The following is a 15,292-nucleotide window of genomic DNA, read 5'->3' on the forward strand; positions in this document are numbered from 1 at the left end:
TATTTTAGCCTACTCCTTGCCTTGTGGTTTAGTAGAGGACAAAGGATTTGTATCATTCAGTCCACCGCCTTCCAATTGCCATCATTCTCTACTCATTCTCTTCCTCTTTATCTACATCTGCCTCTCTGACCCCTTTCCAAACAAGAGTTCCAAATTCCTCTGGTTTCAGTAATCTATACCTACCTACTGGTTCCAGGCATGTACCTCTTTCTTTATTATAACTCATTCTTTCTCTGATCCTACATCTCCACATCCATTGTTTATCTCCAGCAAATATAAGACTTCCAGTTGTCCATACCTACTTTTTTGAGTAGGCAGTAACTTCATTATAAACATGTACCTTTTTCATGTTGGAGTTCCAACCTTTCATAGATTGGGAATGAAAAAAATCACTTAGAATATGTGCTCTAATGTTTTGAGGATCACTAAGGAACAGCTGTTACTTTATATGGCCACATGATATTAATTATGACTGGCAGTATCACAAGGTGGTATGTTGGTAGACCTGGTGAAATCTGTTGCTAGTTGAATATCTATTGTCTGGAGATTTCTAAATTCTCACAATGACTTCAAGTTAGTATGCTGATCCCACTTTCCAGAAGTGGTGAGGCACATCCCCCCCAAAGCTTCCTAGACACTTTCTCGTGATATCCATGCACTTTGTTTCCATTATCTATGACATATAATTGGTGTTTGCATATGCTGGTTATTCAGGATTGACATGATCACTGACTTTGGGTAGGGAAGGAGAATATCAGTCTTCTTGACACTGCAAACAAACTCTAGACACACACACCACTTTGTGCATCTGGTTTTATATGGGAATCAAACCCAGTCACTTAGGTTTGCAACCAAGTACTTTAAAGTGCTTAGCTTTCTCTCCAGCCCATGAACACTTCTTTTTAAAGTATATAGAATGAGAAAATCATTGACCATACACTTGAGGATGCCTATGTTGCATAACTGCACATGAGTGATGACTTGCTTTAGGAGCTTGACTCAGGGCTTAGCACTTTGGGATTATTTATGAAATGGAAGCATAGTTTGACAATAATGTTAACTTGGAAGTTATTCCTAGAAACTGGTGGTCCCATGTCCTCTGCTCATTTTAATTATCTGGTACTCTTGCATCTTTGGTATAGAGAGAGGCACAGTTGATCAGATGAGCGGAGGGCGTTCAGTTCTTCCCTTCATTAGGTTTTGAGGCTGCAGGCTCCTGGTTTGCTCTACTGCCTCTCAGAGCTCTGCATGGCAGGGAGGAGGAGTAGGGAGGGCCTTTTTTTCTGGTTACGGTAACTTAGCCAGTGCCTAAGGTACAGCCATCTGTTCAGCTCCAGCTCTCAGGAGGCACATGGGAGTATGCATGTGGGGAAGGTGGAGCCAAGGAGGCAAAGGCTTCAGTAAGCTTTCACATTCTGTATAGAATTCTTTACAGGATGTGTAACTACACTGACATTCCTGAATGCTAAACAGGACTGGAGGAAAGGGGTGGGATGGCATGAAATTAGACTCAATGCAGATCTGATCTAGACCTTCACTAACACTCAAACAAGAGTACACACAAATGGACACATTTGCACTCCCATGGCATGATATCCTATTGCAGTGTTAGTTGCTTGGGCCTGTGAGCATGTAGGAATCTCTTTGCATTTTGCAATTCATAAAATTCATGGGGAGCAGATCCTGGCTTTGCATTCCCTATTTCCTGTGCAAATGGCTCCAGGGACCCTGACAGATTCTGAATGGCAGCCACACATAGCTTGGAAGCTAAAGAGCAAAACACATTTGTGAATGTGCTTATCACCTCTTGTTCTGGACATTAACCAGACTTGGCTTTTTATTCCCAGACATATCCATATCATGGCACAGGGGAAAAGAAAGCAAATTGCCTTTGACCTCTTATTTACTAGTGCATTAAATTACTGGGCCACTATCTTCTACTTGTGTAGATTTTTAAACCAGATTTTCTTAGGTCTACACAGAGGTCACAAGGATATTCTGTCTCTAAATATTTTGGAATATATCGGTGTTCAGAATTGATCTTATATGTTTCTACAACAAGACACTGGAGAGACTAGAGAGTCAGTGTTCATACTATATCTACCATAAACTGATTCAGGGAAGAAAGAAAGCAAAACAAAACTCCAAATCCCTCACTCTTCTGGGCTTGGTTCTTCTCTATATAGGATTCTGTAAATTTCCTTTAGTACTTTAAAGATTTGCTTTTAATAAGTAACTTTCATGGAGGAGTTCAAATACAGAAGAAAACACCCTATGGATGTATATGAAATGGTTTTTTGTTACTTTAGCAATTCTGCTTTTGAGTAATAAGCAAAATTTATAGAATAAGGGGGTATACATTTTACATTTATCCAAATTAGTAAATGTAGCTACAATATTTAGTATTTTAAAATAAGTTGTCAAATCAGTTAACATTTTATCATAGCAAGAACTATTTTCTAAAGGAATATTCTGATACACACCCACAAAAATATGGTCATATAAGGAAAGACTTAGCTGGATTTCTAAGATATCTATGGCACCAACTCCATTTAGAAAGCAAGAAGTGGGCTGGAGAGATTGCTTGGGGGTTAAGATGCTTCTCTAAAAAGCCTAATAACTTGAGTTTAATTCCCCACTACCCATATAAAGTTATATACACAAAGTGGTGCATGATTCTGGAGTTTATTTGCAGTGGCAGGAAGTCCTGATGTGCCCATATTCTTTCTCTCTTTCTCCCTCCCTCCCTCCTTTCTTCCCTCCCTTTCTCTTTGTCTCTATCAAATGAATATAATAATAGTTTGTTTGCTTATTTTATAAAAAAAAAAGCAAGAAGTTTGATCCCAGTATAATGATTCCCCTCTCCATGATGGAGAAACTTTTTTAAGGATTTAAATGTAAAACAAGGATAGTCTCACCCAAAATCAGAATTTACACATTCCAAACTCAGGTTGTATTGAGAAATGGTTTGCACTCTTGATGCTGCATTCCTTAATGGTCTAGGGTCAGGTTTTAAGATGTAAATTATCCAAACATGTGAACACAATGTCCATCAAGTGATCATATAGCAGGGATGAGAGTGAGAGGCAAGTTTACATTAACTGCCCACAGTATCCCTCATGTCAAAGAAAGCAGAACATAAGCAGGCCAATGTGTTATTGTTGAACACCTTTACACTTATAAACATATACACTCATTCATACTGTAATAAACACACCCCAGGTCTTTAGACTGCTGTTACTGATTAACAAGCCAACCCCCTTAAGTAGTAGGATATTCAGAGAAGTTAATAGTGAACAGTGTTACAGCTCATAGGATTAGTTAATTAGACAAAGGCTCGCAGGCAAGATCTCTGTAGTCTGTTCTGCTAAAGTGATGGAACCCACTTAGGCAACTGATGAAAAAAGCAGTGTGAATATTGTTCAAGGGAAGAAATGTGGAATGTAACAGAATAAAGCCCCAGCATAGCAGTAACGAGCTGGCACAGGCAGCCAGTGATTGTCATTTGTCAGTGGAGGAAAAGGTGGAGGCTTGGGGAAAAGATGTATAATTTTGGGTACCATGTTTCTGACTGCTTCAAGGCAATTTTAATTACTTTTTAGAAACAGTCTCTAAACTTGCTTCTCCCCATGCGAAATAATGACCTTAACTCTCAAGGACACTGCAGAGAATGCTTTCTCGTGGTAGGCAGTAAACACCTTACAAAAGGCTAGACATCCAGCCATAGTAGCAATGAGATTAAACCCTCTTGTTTTAGAATTAACTTTTAAAAACTATGTTGGGAGATGCTGTTGCTTTTCACATTTCTGCATATTAAAAGTTGAAAATTAAAAAAAAAAAATATCTATTGGCCAGCCACCAGGCTGGAATAAGTAATGCAGATATACTCACTGCAAATCAAAGAGGCACAGTAAACCAATAGTGATTTTGAGGTAGTGGAGTATGCATACCAGTTTGGCACTCTGCGTGAGCTTCCATTAGTGTTTATTTTGATGACAGAGTTTGGGCTTAATATGCTATTTAGGAAAATCTTTTCTAGTAAACTTCTTTATTTTTCTATAATTAGAGAATCATATGTAGACAGAAGTAATCTAGAACTATCCCATGTGTCTTTTTGTTGGTGTGATGTTTAAACATGAACTATTCTTCACAGCCTCATATGTTTTGAACATTTGATCCCCAGCTGGTGGTGTTTTGGGAAACTTGTGGAGACTTTGGGAGGTAAAGCCTTGCTGGAGGAGGTTTGTCATTGCCGACAGACCTTAAGGTTTATTTGTCTAGCCCATTGGGTGTTCAGAGCTAGCTCACTCTGGGTTCTTCCTTCAGCTGCTATGACAAGATATGACACTCGGTTTTCTGCTCTGTCATGCCTTTCCCACCATGATCAAAGTTCCCCTTGAAACTGTAAGTTGAAATAAACTCTCTTCTCCCACGAGCTGCTTTTGGTTGGGTGTTTTGTCCTAGCATTCAGAAGATAACTGCTACAATTGCTTTCCACCAGGAGTAACATCTTTTAAGCTTTAGTATCAAGGACATTAACATGGATACTATTGAGTGCCATCACTTTTCTATCACCACTGGAGTCTTTGTATGGGCTAATGACACAAAGACTGATTTCCCTCATGCCCTCATCTACTTCTTAACCCTGGCAGCTAACAAGTGGATCTTTGTCCTCATCATTTAAAGAATGCCATATACATGGGGTGCTATACTTAATTTTATTTCTCTTTGTGTAGTAATACTATATGGCACATTTTGCCAAGCAGGATTTCCAGGCATGGAGGCACTGTAAAGTGTTTTACTAGTCCCCCATTAAAGCATATCTGAGTCATGTCTAGTTATAGGCTATTATGAATGAACATTTGACTAACTTTCTGTGTGAGCATACTATTTTTTTTTTTTCAAATAAACGTCTAGGCCAGGTGTTGTGGTTCATGCCTTTAATCCCAACACTGAGGAGGTATGATGATCACTGTGAGTTTGAGGCTAGCCTGAGACTACATAGTGAATTCCAGTTCAACCTGGGCTAGAGCAAGACCCTGCCAAGAAAAAATAAAAACAAACAAACAAAAAATAAACTACTTAAATAAATGTCTGGGAGAGCAATTTCTTTGTTGTGTAGCATTTATGACTGTAGTATTTGTTTTAAGAAATTACTTATCTTTCTCAGAGTCACTACACCACACATTTTATTTAGACCAGCAGTACATGAGTGACCTTGTATTCCCAAACAGTTGAAAGTATTAATGTAGTCACTTACATTCACTTACATACAATTGTGATAGATCAATAGCAGTAGAACCTTATGGTATTTATTTGTATTTCTGTCAGGATAATATCTTCATGGGTGTATTTGTGCTTTCATGTCATATCCAGAGCAGTGTTGCTTTATTTTTATACTTTAGGCTATTGTCTAATTGCTGTTTGAGTTTGTGTGTATTGTTTGTTCCTTAAAGATATATACATATTTTGAATATGTGTCTTTAGCCAAATATTTACTTTTCACATATGTATTCTTAGATAGCCTTTTTATCTTCTTAACAGTTTTTAAAAGAGGAAAAAATTTAAAGGAGTTCAAATATATTAGTTTTATTTTGTAGATTGTGCACTTGATATAAAGTCTAAAAATTATTTTCTTTTTTTGAGACAGTCTATTATATTCTAGGCTGACCTTGAACTCACTATGTAGCTGAAGATGACTGGGAAATTTTGATCATTCTGCTTCCAGCTCCTGAGTGCCAAGATTATAGACATGTGGCATTGTACTCAGATTAAGGTGGAGTGCCAGGACACTTGCATGAGTAGGCAAACCTTCTAGCAATTGAGCCACATCCCCAGTCTCATTTACATTTCCAAAAATATTTATGATGTTTTCTACTTTTTTTTTCTGAAACATTTATGTTTTAATTTTAAGGTAGTTATATACTTTAAGTTAGTTTGTTTTTGTATGAAGTATAAAACTGAATAAGGATTTTTGGCTCTTGGAAATCTGATTCCTCATTGAACCCTTTGTGACACATGCTTTCTCCATTGAGTAACTTTGACACCTTCCTTAACAGTCTAGAATATGTGTCCATCCCTCTGTTAACTCCATGTAGAACTGACTAATGTGTCTATAGAAGATGTACAATTGGATGTACTGCTTCCTCCCGCTTTCCTCTACTTTTTAAGAAATCTCTTAATTATTCTAGTTCCTATTTGCCAACAAATATCTTAGGTTAATCTTATCTATATCTGTAAACAGAATTTTCTTAGGATTAATAGGAATTTTATTCAACTTTTATAACAATTTGAAGAGAATTGATAATTTACTGTTAAGTTTCCAATTAAATGATTGTCTCATCATTTTTTTTTATTTCTTCCATGACTGTTGCATATAGTTTTGACAAATAATTTCTTTTTTTTTTTAACTATGGGACATTAAAAAAATTGTTTATCTTTACTTATTTATTTGAGAGTGACAGAGGGATTGAGAAAGATAGGGACAGAGAGAATGGGCATGCCAGGGCCTCCAACCACTGCAAACGAATTCCAGATGCATGCGCCCCCTTGTGCATCTGGCTAACATGGGTCCTGGGGAATTGAGCCTCGAACCAGGGTCATTATGCTTCACAGGCAAGCGCTTAACTGCTAAGCCAACTCTCCAGCCCCTTGACAAATAGTTTCTGAGTATGTTTTGTTAGATTACTTCTGATTATTTGATTTTGAGTTATTGTACATAGTGATGTGTTTTGATATCCAGTTCCTATGTGTTCATTGCTGGTATAAGCAATGGATTTCTGCATGTTTTGCTTGTCACCTATGACTTTGGCAAACACGTTTATATTCTAGGATTTCATTGTAGAATCCTTTAAATTTTTGCATATATAAATCATATCATCTGTGAATGGAGACAGTTTATGTCTTTCTTTGAGCTCTACGTGTTATTTGTTTCCTCTCATGGTTTTGCAAACAGTGCCTTCCTACACCATGCTGAATAGGACAAGGGCAGAAAACATTCTTGCCTTGCTTTCATTCTTGAAGGCCAAGGAGTTCTTTACCCATTCAGTGTAATGTTAGTGGTGGTTTGGGGGTGGCATTCTTGATGGAGTTGAGGAAACTTCTCCCATGTTTATTTTTATGTGTTTAATTTGAATGCACATGGACTTTGGCCAGATTCTTTTCTGCACCGATTGATATTATCATGTGATTACAGTTCTTTAGCCTGTTAATGTGACAAATTATTTTGAAAGATCAATGCATTCAGTTTTTCATCCCCAGTATTACCTTCTTTGATTATAGTGTGCAATTCTTTTAATATATTATTTAATTCTGGTAATATATTACTGAAGTGTGTTTACTTATATATGGATTTTGGCAACTTTTATTGCTGGGTGATATGGATCTTAATTCTCTCTTTCTTCTTTATCACTACCATTGTGACTTTCCTCTATTCCATTCCTTCCTCCCTCCCTCCTTTGCACTGTTTGTGTCCACTTTTGGCATCAGGGCATCAAAACTTCAGAAGGAGAATTTGAAAGTATGTTCTTCCCCTTCTTCCTTATCCTATAAATGGTGAGATCTGATAAATTATTGCCCTGTTTTTCCTTAAGCATTTGGTGGAATATCCAGTGAAACCACCTGGACCTCTTTAATTTATTTTGTGTTATATAACTAAAGATAATTATTACAGTAGTAATGTTATTCAAGTGGTCTAAATCACATGATAATGCATTATAATTTTAATTTTTTGAGGAATTAGTTTGTTTTTAATCTTGGCTCCCTCATCCAAGTACTAACAATAACAAAGTCCAACCCTGCTTAGCTGCCAAGATCAGAGATCAGATGCATTCAGGGTGGTATGACCATAGATCTTTTCTTGATTCTCAAAGTCATATGTGTAGATCTGATTGTTGTACTGTCAATGATCTTGTTACTGTTATCAGCACCTGTAGCCATAACCTACTTCACTCCTGATCTTGATAATAGATGTCTTCTCTTTTTTGTCAGTCTTATATGGGTCTGTGATTTTCATCTATTCAAAGAAAAATATGTTACATTACTTTTCTGTTGCTATTTTCAATTTTATTGATTGTGGCTCTTTTTTATTTCCTTCAGGTGTGTCTTTATTATTTCTCGTGAGTTCTTGGAATTAGAGCTCAGATTACTGATTCATGGCTTTCTCTGTTTTTCAGTGTATGAATTAAATTCAATAAATCATTCATTACATCTCTGTGTTTTGTGGATATTTTCATTCTACTTAACATTTGTGCTGATTCCCCTTGTTTTTTTTTTGTTTTTTGTTTTTTTTTAGTTTTGGATTATTTAGGAGACTGTTTAGTTCAACCATTTAGGGTTTTTCATCTTATCTTTCTGTTGCTGATTTCAGTGTGGTTCCACTTTTATCAGAAAATAGAACTTATATGATGCAAGTTATCTCACCATCTTTGAGAATTGTTTTATGGTCTAGGATGTGTCCTCTCTTGATGTATTCCCCAAGGGTACTTCCAGGGTATTATAATCAGATATTGTTAGGAGAATAGTTCTATAAACGTTGAATAGATATTGTACGTTGATGGTATTATTACATTCTGCTATATTCTTGTTGATTTTCTATTTATATCTTCCATCCATTTTCAGCACTCAGAGGTTGAAACCTCCACCTACAACAAGCAGCGGTTTTCATTATTTTTGTTTCTTTTTTCTTTCATGTTTTTTATTCTTTTTTCAAGTACAGAATTGTTTAGAAGTCATTGAATTTTTGGAAAATTGACCCTTGTATGATAATACCCCTCTTTGATGCTGTTATTGTTTTCTTTCCCAGTGAAGTCTACTTTATCTAATATCATTACAGTCACTCCTGCTTTCTTTTGTTTAATATTTGTATGGCATGTATTTTTGTTTAGCTATACTCGCAATATATAAAGTGATTTATTTCTTTTCAAAATGCTGAGCTTTGTATTTAAATTTACATACTAAGACAATTTATACTTAGTATAATTATTGCTTTGTTAATGTTTAAATATGACAATTTGTTTGCTGTTTTTGTATTTATTCTTTTGTTCTCCTTGTTTTTAATATATATTTTCATCTTCATTGTTTCTTCTAGATTACTATACATTTTACAACTTCATTTTACCTTGCCTGTAGTTATTTTTAAAACCATTTCTATTTATTTATTTGAGAGAGAGGCAGAGAGAGAGAGAGAGAGAGACAGAGAGAGAGAGAGACAGAGAGAGAGAGAGACAGAGAGAGAGAGAATGGTCACCTCAGGGACTCTAGCCACTGCAAATGAACTCTAAACTCATATACTACCTTGTGCATCTAGCTTTACATGGGAACTGGGGGATCAAACCCATGTCCTTAGACTTTGCAGACAAGTGCTTTAACCACTGAGCAATCTCTCTGTCCCCCTGTAATTATTTTTATTGAAGCTTTTTGTATATATAGTTTTTATACTCATTCCATTGTACCTACATAGCTTACCAGTCTATTGTATTTATCACTTTATAAACCACAGTAAAGTGCAGAGAATTTAGCACCTTTTAGGTCTGTTTACTCTTCCTACTTTATAATGATTCCTTAAATATAACTTCTACATACATTTGGAATCACATTAGAGAGTGTTATATTTTTGTTTCCATCATTTAAAATAATTTTGACAATTCAAAAAGAAAACAAAGTCTTGCATTTGTTAGCATTTTTGCTTGTCATGTTTTTCTTTCCTTCCTGATGCTTTCGAGAATCTTCTTTTGGTCATTTCCTTTAGGGTTTCAAAACCATGTAGCTATTATTTTTACATTTCTCTACTGGTGACAAACTGTTATAGTTTTCTTTATGAAGTTTTCTTTACTTCTCATTTCCAAAAAAGATATTTTTATGGAATGTAGTATTCTGGATGAATATTCTCTTTTGTCCCCTAAAAAGTATCCTGGCCCTTTTACTGTCCAGCCTAGTTTCTGAGGAGAAGCCCTACTTCCACTGACTTCTTTCTCCCTTCAGTAGATTGCCCTTCTTGTTCATCTTTATATTCACCTTTAGTTTATGAAAGTTTGACTGTGCTATGTCTGCATAGAGATGCTTTTCCACTTATTTAACTGAGGCTTTACTCAGCTTTGTAAACACTCATTCATCTTTATGTCTTTTACTATGATAGAGAGTATCCAGCTATTATCTCTACATCTTTTGTTCCCTCTAGGACTCTGTATCATGAGAATTAGATTTTTTGTTGTTGTCTTAAGATATTTTTATTTCTGAAGTTTTCATTGAAATCTTCTTATATCCTCTATTTGTTGATGAGAATTTCAATTTCTTTTATTTTTACATTTTTTAAAAAAATTGTTTGTTTAAGATGTGCACTTAAAGTCTCTTGAGAGCAATTTTATGACGGCTGGTTGAAAGCCTATGTCCGAAAACTGCACCAGCTTGTTATGTTGGTTGTTATGTTGACTTCTATTTAGTACCAATCTCATGAGGGTAAAGACATCCCTGATTCATTGAACAAGAGTTTTGTCTTTTTAATTCCACTGCAAACATTCCACTATAGCATATTATCATGTTGACAAAGTCTGGTTCTTATTTAAACTTTACTATTTTTGCTGGTTTTTGTGCACATTGACCAAGTTTGCCTATTGGGGTTTTATGTGAGCCAGACATGAGTCAGAGCTGAAGGTACTATTGCTTGTATTGACAGTCACAGTTTTGTTTTTGTTTTTTTTTTCTTTGATGCTTTTAGGTTGGTAAAGTGACCAGTGCCAACACTCCAGCTTGACTTTAAGTCACAGCAATCTACTCTATCTGGAATAATGGACGTGAAGGACCGGAGACATCGCTCTCTAACGAGGGGGCGCTGTGGCAAAGAGTGTCGCTATACCAGCTCCTCTCTGGATAGCGAAGATTGCCGCGTGCCCACCCAGAAGTCCTACAGCTCCAGTGAGACCCTGAAGGCTTATGACCACGACAGCAGGATGCACTATGGAAACCGAGTCACAGACCTGGTGCACCGGGAGTCAGATGAGTTCCCTAGGCAAGGTAGGTAGCACTGGTCCTGCTGATGGACTGCCACCTGGGCTTCTCCTACCCTCTTGCACTTTGATGACTGAGGCTGACAGAAACTTGGAATAAGACAGGCTGGCAAGCAACTGCCTGTGTCACTAGGCTTTAGTTTAGGAAAATAGTTCATTTTGTTATATTCAACTTCTATGACATCTTTTCTCCTGGTCGCTCAATTCCTCAACAGTATGGTGCCTGCCATGGTGGGGTTTTCCTCAGGTACAATGTACAGTGGATTCTCAACATTCTAAAAGGTGTTCTGGAAATGATGGCAAGTTTCTACCTGGTGATTGTAAGGTTATTTGTGGCTTTGTAACTCTCCTCTTTGAAGCTCACTCAGTGAATCTAAGAACACATATTAATGGCTTCATTCATTGGCATGCTCAGATTCCCTTTGGATACATGGTGTATTTTGATGAAAAGATAAATGGAAACTTCCTATGCAATAGTAAATAATCTCTTCTCCTACTCTACTAAAATGTGAAGTCAAATCTGAGTTCTATATTTTTTATTTCTATATTAGAGAGCACAAGTGGGAACATGTAGGTGATCCAATGCCACTGATATCACCCCCCCTCCTTCTTTTACCAAACCTTAACTTTGTTATAATAAATACTTTGGGGGATGTGGGGAGAAAACTTTTTTCCCAACACATTAGCAATTGTCATTCTCTTCATGTCCAACATCCATGAAGAATTCTGTTATCCCTTGTTCAAGATGATGTCAGCTTGTGGACTAAAGAAAGCTGTGCTGGGGTCAGAGAGGCAAAGTTCACTCTCTTGATCCATGTCTTGCGCTTTGAGCACCAGCCTCACACGTTCAGCTCACATGAATGGCTCAGCAAAATTACAAATGAATGCATGAGCTGTGGCGAGGGCACTGGGCAGGGTCATGCCGCCAAGCGCCCAGGGTCTTGGCCCTGCTCTGCTGGGTTATTGCATCATTTGTTTCCCACCACTGATCCTTTATTCCCTTTACTGTGTCCCTGGCAGTAAACGTTGGAGTGACTTTAATTCCTAATGAGACACCTAAGCCTGGAATTCGATTTCTGTTTCCTTGGCTTGATGAAATTCTTAAGTTTTTATTTGACTTTTCTTCATTTCATAGAAAGCATGCATATATATGTTATTAAGTAGCATTATGTGCAAGGTTTACAGATCAACAGATTTTTTTTTTCTGAAAGTATGCTCTCACATATTTCCTACTTACCCAAACTTCTGGTCTTTTAGTTAGTAGAATACTGAAAAACAAACAAACAAACAATCATCCAAAAAGCACCTAAAACGGTCTCTGTTGTCATTACAGGCCCTTGCAAAGAACAATTTTTATTTCATTGGTACTCCTCATTCTCTGAATCATCGTCATGAAAATCACACACATACTGATTCCACCCCAGGCTGCCTGACTGTGGTGGTTTGATTCAGGTGTTCCCCATAAACTTCAGGGTTCTGAATGCTAGGTTCACAACTGATGGATATTTGAGAATTAACACCTCTTAGAGGCAGTATATTGTTGGGGGTGGGCTTCTGGGCATTATAGCCAGTTTCCCCTTGCCAGTATTTGGCATGCTCTCCTGTTCCTGTTGTCCACCTGATGTTGGCCAGGAGGTAGTGTCCACCCTCTGCTCATGTCATCATTTCCCTTGCCATCATGGAGCTTCTGCCTTGAGCCTGTAAGCCAAAATAAACCTCTTTTATTCCCCAAAAGCTGCTCTTGGTTTCTACCAGTAATGCGAATATTATTGCAATAGTAATGCTGGTACAGAGAGTGGGGTCTTTTGCTGCTAGACACCTGTGTGGCTTTGGCCACTTGGAACTTAATTTCAAGAGAAATATAGAAGGATTTGAAATCTTGTCCTAAGAGGCACCTTGCAGTGCTATAAATACAGCTTAATGGTTTTTTCTGCTCAGAGTTGCAAGATCTGAATACAGTAAGAAGTATGGACTGTGAGGTTTGGCTTCTGAGGGTATGAACAAGCTTTGCCTGGACTGGGCTAGAAGCAGTTTGTGTGACAGGCCTGCTCTTATGCCCATGTCCTGAGAACTTGTGCAAGATTGCAGTGTGTAAAATCAGACTGTAGTGTGCAGAGGGATGTGGCCCAGAGAGAAATCTTTGGGCTGATACTGCTGCCCATTTAGCTGCAATTATATGAGAGATTACAAACATTAAGATTGGGCCAGATGTCCTGCATTGGGCAACAGGAAGAATGTAGACTCTTTTGAAGGGGCCTGGATGCTCAAAGAGTATCATATACTTCAAAGTCTGCTTTATTACCCCCTGGATTAACAAATTGGCAGAATACCTGGTATTGTGGAGTAATAAAATGCACTAAAGAGAGGGTCACTGAGTTTGCATCATGGTCTTGTGTCTTGGAAATGGCCATGGTAAATATGAAGCAGGTTTGCTGGAGGCCTGCATGGAGACCCAATGGAACTGAAAGGATGGACCATTTGCTGCAGTAGAGACCCATTGAAGATGCTGGGACCATGAGATGACTGCTAAGAAAAGCTGCTGGCCCTGGATGAAGTTTTCTAGGACTATGAGTAGCCTCGCTGGAGGGGCAGAATTGGAACTCCAGAGACATGTCACTGGTTAGAATTATTGGACTTGGAGATTTGTCACTAACTAGAATTGTTGGACTTGGAGCTACAGAGCTTAATGTTTGCCCTGGTTGTTTTAAGTCTTGCATTGGTTGAATATTTGTTTGCTATGTCCAATGCCATATTTTATAGTGTGAGTGTTTACTCTATGCTATTACAGGTTTTTGGTTTATTTGTTGGTATTATGGCTCAGTTAAAAGATCTCAGACTATGGGAAAGTTTGAACATCATTAGGACTGATAAGACCCATGGTGACTTTTAAAGTTGGACTGAGTGCATTGCATCATGGATGGTTATCAGTTTATGGGGACCAAGGATGGAATGTGGTGGTTTGATTCTGCTGTTCCCCATAAACTTAGGTGTTCTGCATGCTAGGTTCCCAAGTGATGGAGATTTGGGAATTAACACCTCTTGGAGGTGGTGTATTGATGGAGGCAGGCTTATGGGTGTTATAGCCAGTTTCCCCTTGCCTATTCCTGTTGTCTACTTGATGTTGGCCAGGAGGTGGTGTCCACCCTCTGCTCATGCCATTGTTTTCCTATTCCATCATGAAGTTTCTGCTCGAGCCTGTAAGCCAAAATAAACCTCTCCCCTCTCCCCTAAGCTGCACTTGGTTGGGTGATTTCTACCAGCAATGCAAACCTGACTGTAACACTGACAATTACTCTGGACCTAACACTTTTGATCTGTGTGTGACTTCATGATGTGTTTCACTTCAGTTTTCACCAGAGGCCAAATAGCAGACAGTGGGAATGGGGGTGGGTAGTTAAGAATCATGGCTTCATTAATGAAGACAGTACTTAAATTTCCAATATAAAGAGATTAGGACACCTGTGGTTATTTCAAAGACCATTATTAAGAAGAACTCAGATATTTTAACGTGTTCAATGTGGCTGGAAGGTTTTAATTTCCTGTTGTGGATTTGTGTGTCATTTTTTGGTGTTGCTACATGCAATGTGTTGCCTGTAATTCTGAGTTCTTCCTCCTCAGGCTCATCTAACGCATGCCCTGGCTTCTGGCTCGTGCAAAGTTGTACATCCCAGGTTATTGTTGAATTGTGAATTAGTCTGTCGCTTATTACCCTTATTAATGTTTACATCAAATGAAGGCAAATGTTTGGGTGTCATTTCCAAACCTAACTTTGCTTCTTTCTGTTTAATCTTGTGCCCCTCCACTGATCCTAATGGAAGTTGTTTGGCCGTATCGAACTCATCACTTTGCAGTTAACAATTTGCACGTGCCGTGTGTTGTCATTGAGCCCATATTTGTTTGTGTAACATGTCTGCATGGATTAGAAACTGTGCAGTCCAAAAGTAGAAATGAAAAAGCATGGGGAAGTATTTGCATATGCAAGTGCAGTTTCTTCCTGAAGACGTCTCTGAATTTATGCATGAAAATGTAGTCAGAGGTTGAGTGGATCTACTTTGATGGCTTCTAAAATTGAACTCTGCAGGAAGTAAATAAGCACATATTTAAGGAGGGGAGAAACAGGAGATCCAATCTGGCAGATAGCACAGGCAGCTACCGAGCCACTGTACAGAGGGTTAAAATGAGTTTTATACTCAGCCATAACAATAATTTTTCTAAAAAAATGTCGTGTATTTCCCATTTTATTTTCTTATTCATGAAACCAAAGAGCAGGATCATTTTAGTACTTATTA

General features: G+C 37.8%; 1 protein-coding gene across 6 annotated transcripts in view; it reads left to right on the plus strand.

The window, feature by feature from the left end:
* Window positions 1–15,292, plus strand: part of Tenm2 (teneurin transmembrane protein 2) — a 1,398,763-nt gene that overhangs the window by 309,513 nt on the left and 1,073,958 nt on the right. For all 6 annotated transcript variants that reach the window (XM_045152018.1, XM_004661036.2, XM_012949310.2 and 3 more), the window contains exon 3: window positions 10,715–11,010. In XM_045152018.1, coding sequence (XP_045007953.1) covers window positions 10,785–11,010 — 226 coding nt within the window. In that variant the 5' untranslated portion in view covers window positions 10,715–10,784. The remainder of the gene's footprint in view (window positions 1–10,714; window positions 11,011–15,292) is intronic.

Source organism: Jaculus jaculus, chromosome 6 (assembly GCF_020740685.1).
Source record: "Jaculus jaculus isolate mJacJac1 chromosome 6, mJacJac1.mat.Y.cur, whole genome shotgun sequence".
Classification (NCBI taxonomy): Eukaryota; Metazoa; Chordata; class Mammalia; order Rodentia; family Dipodidae; genus Jaculus; species Jaculus jaculus.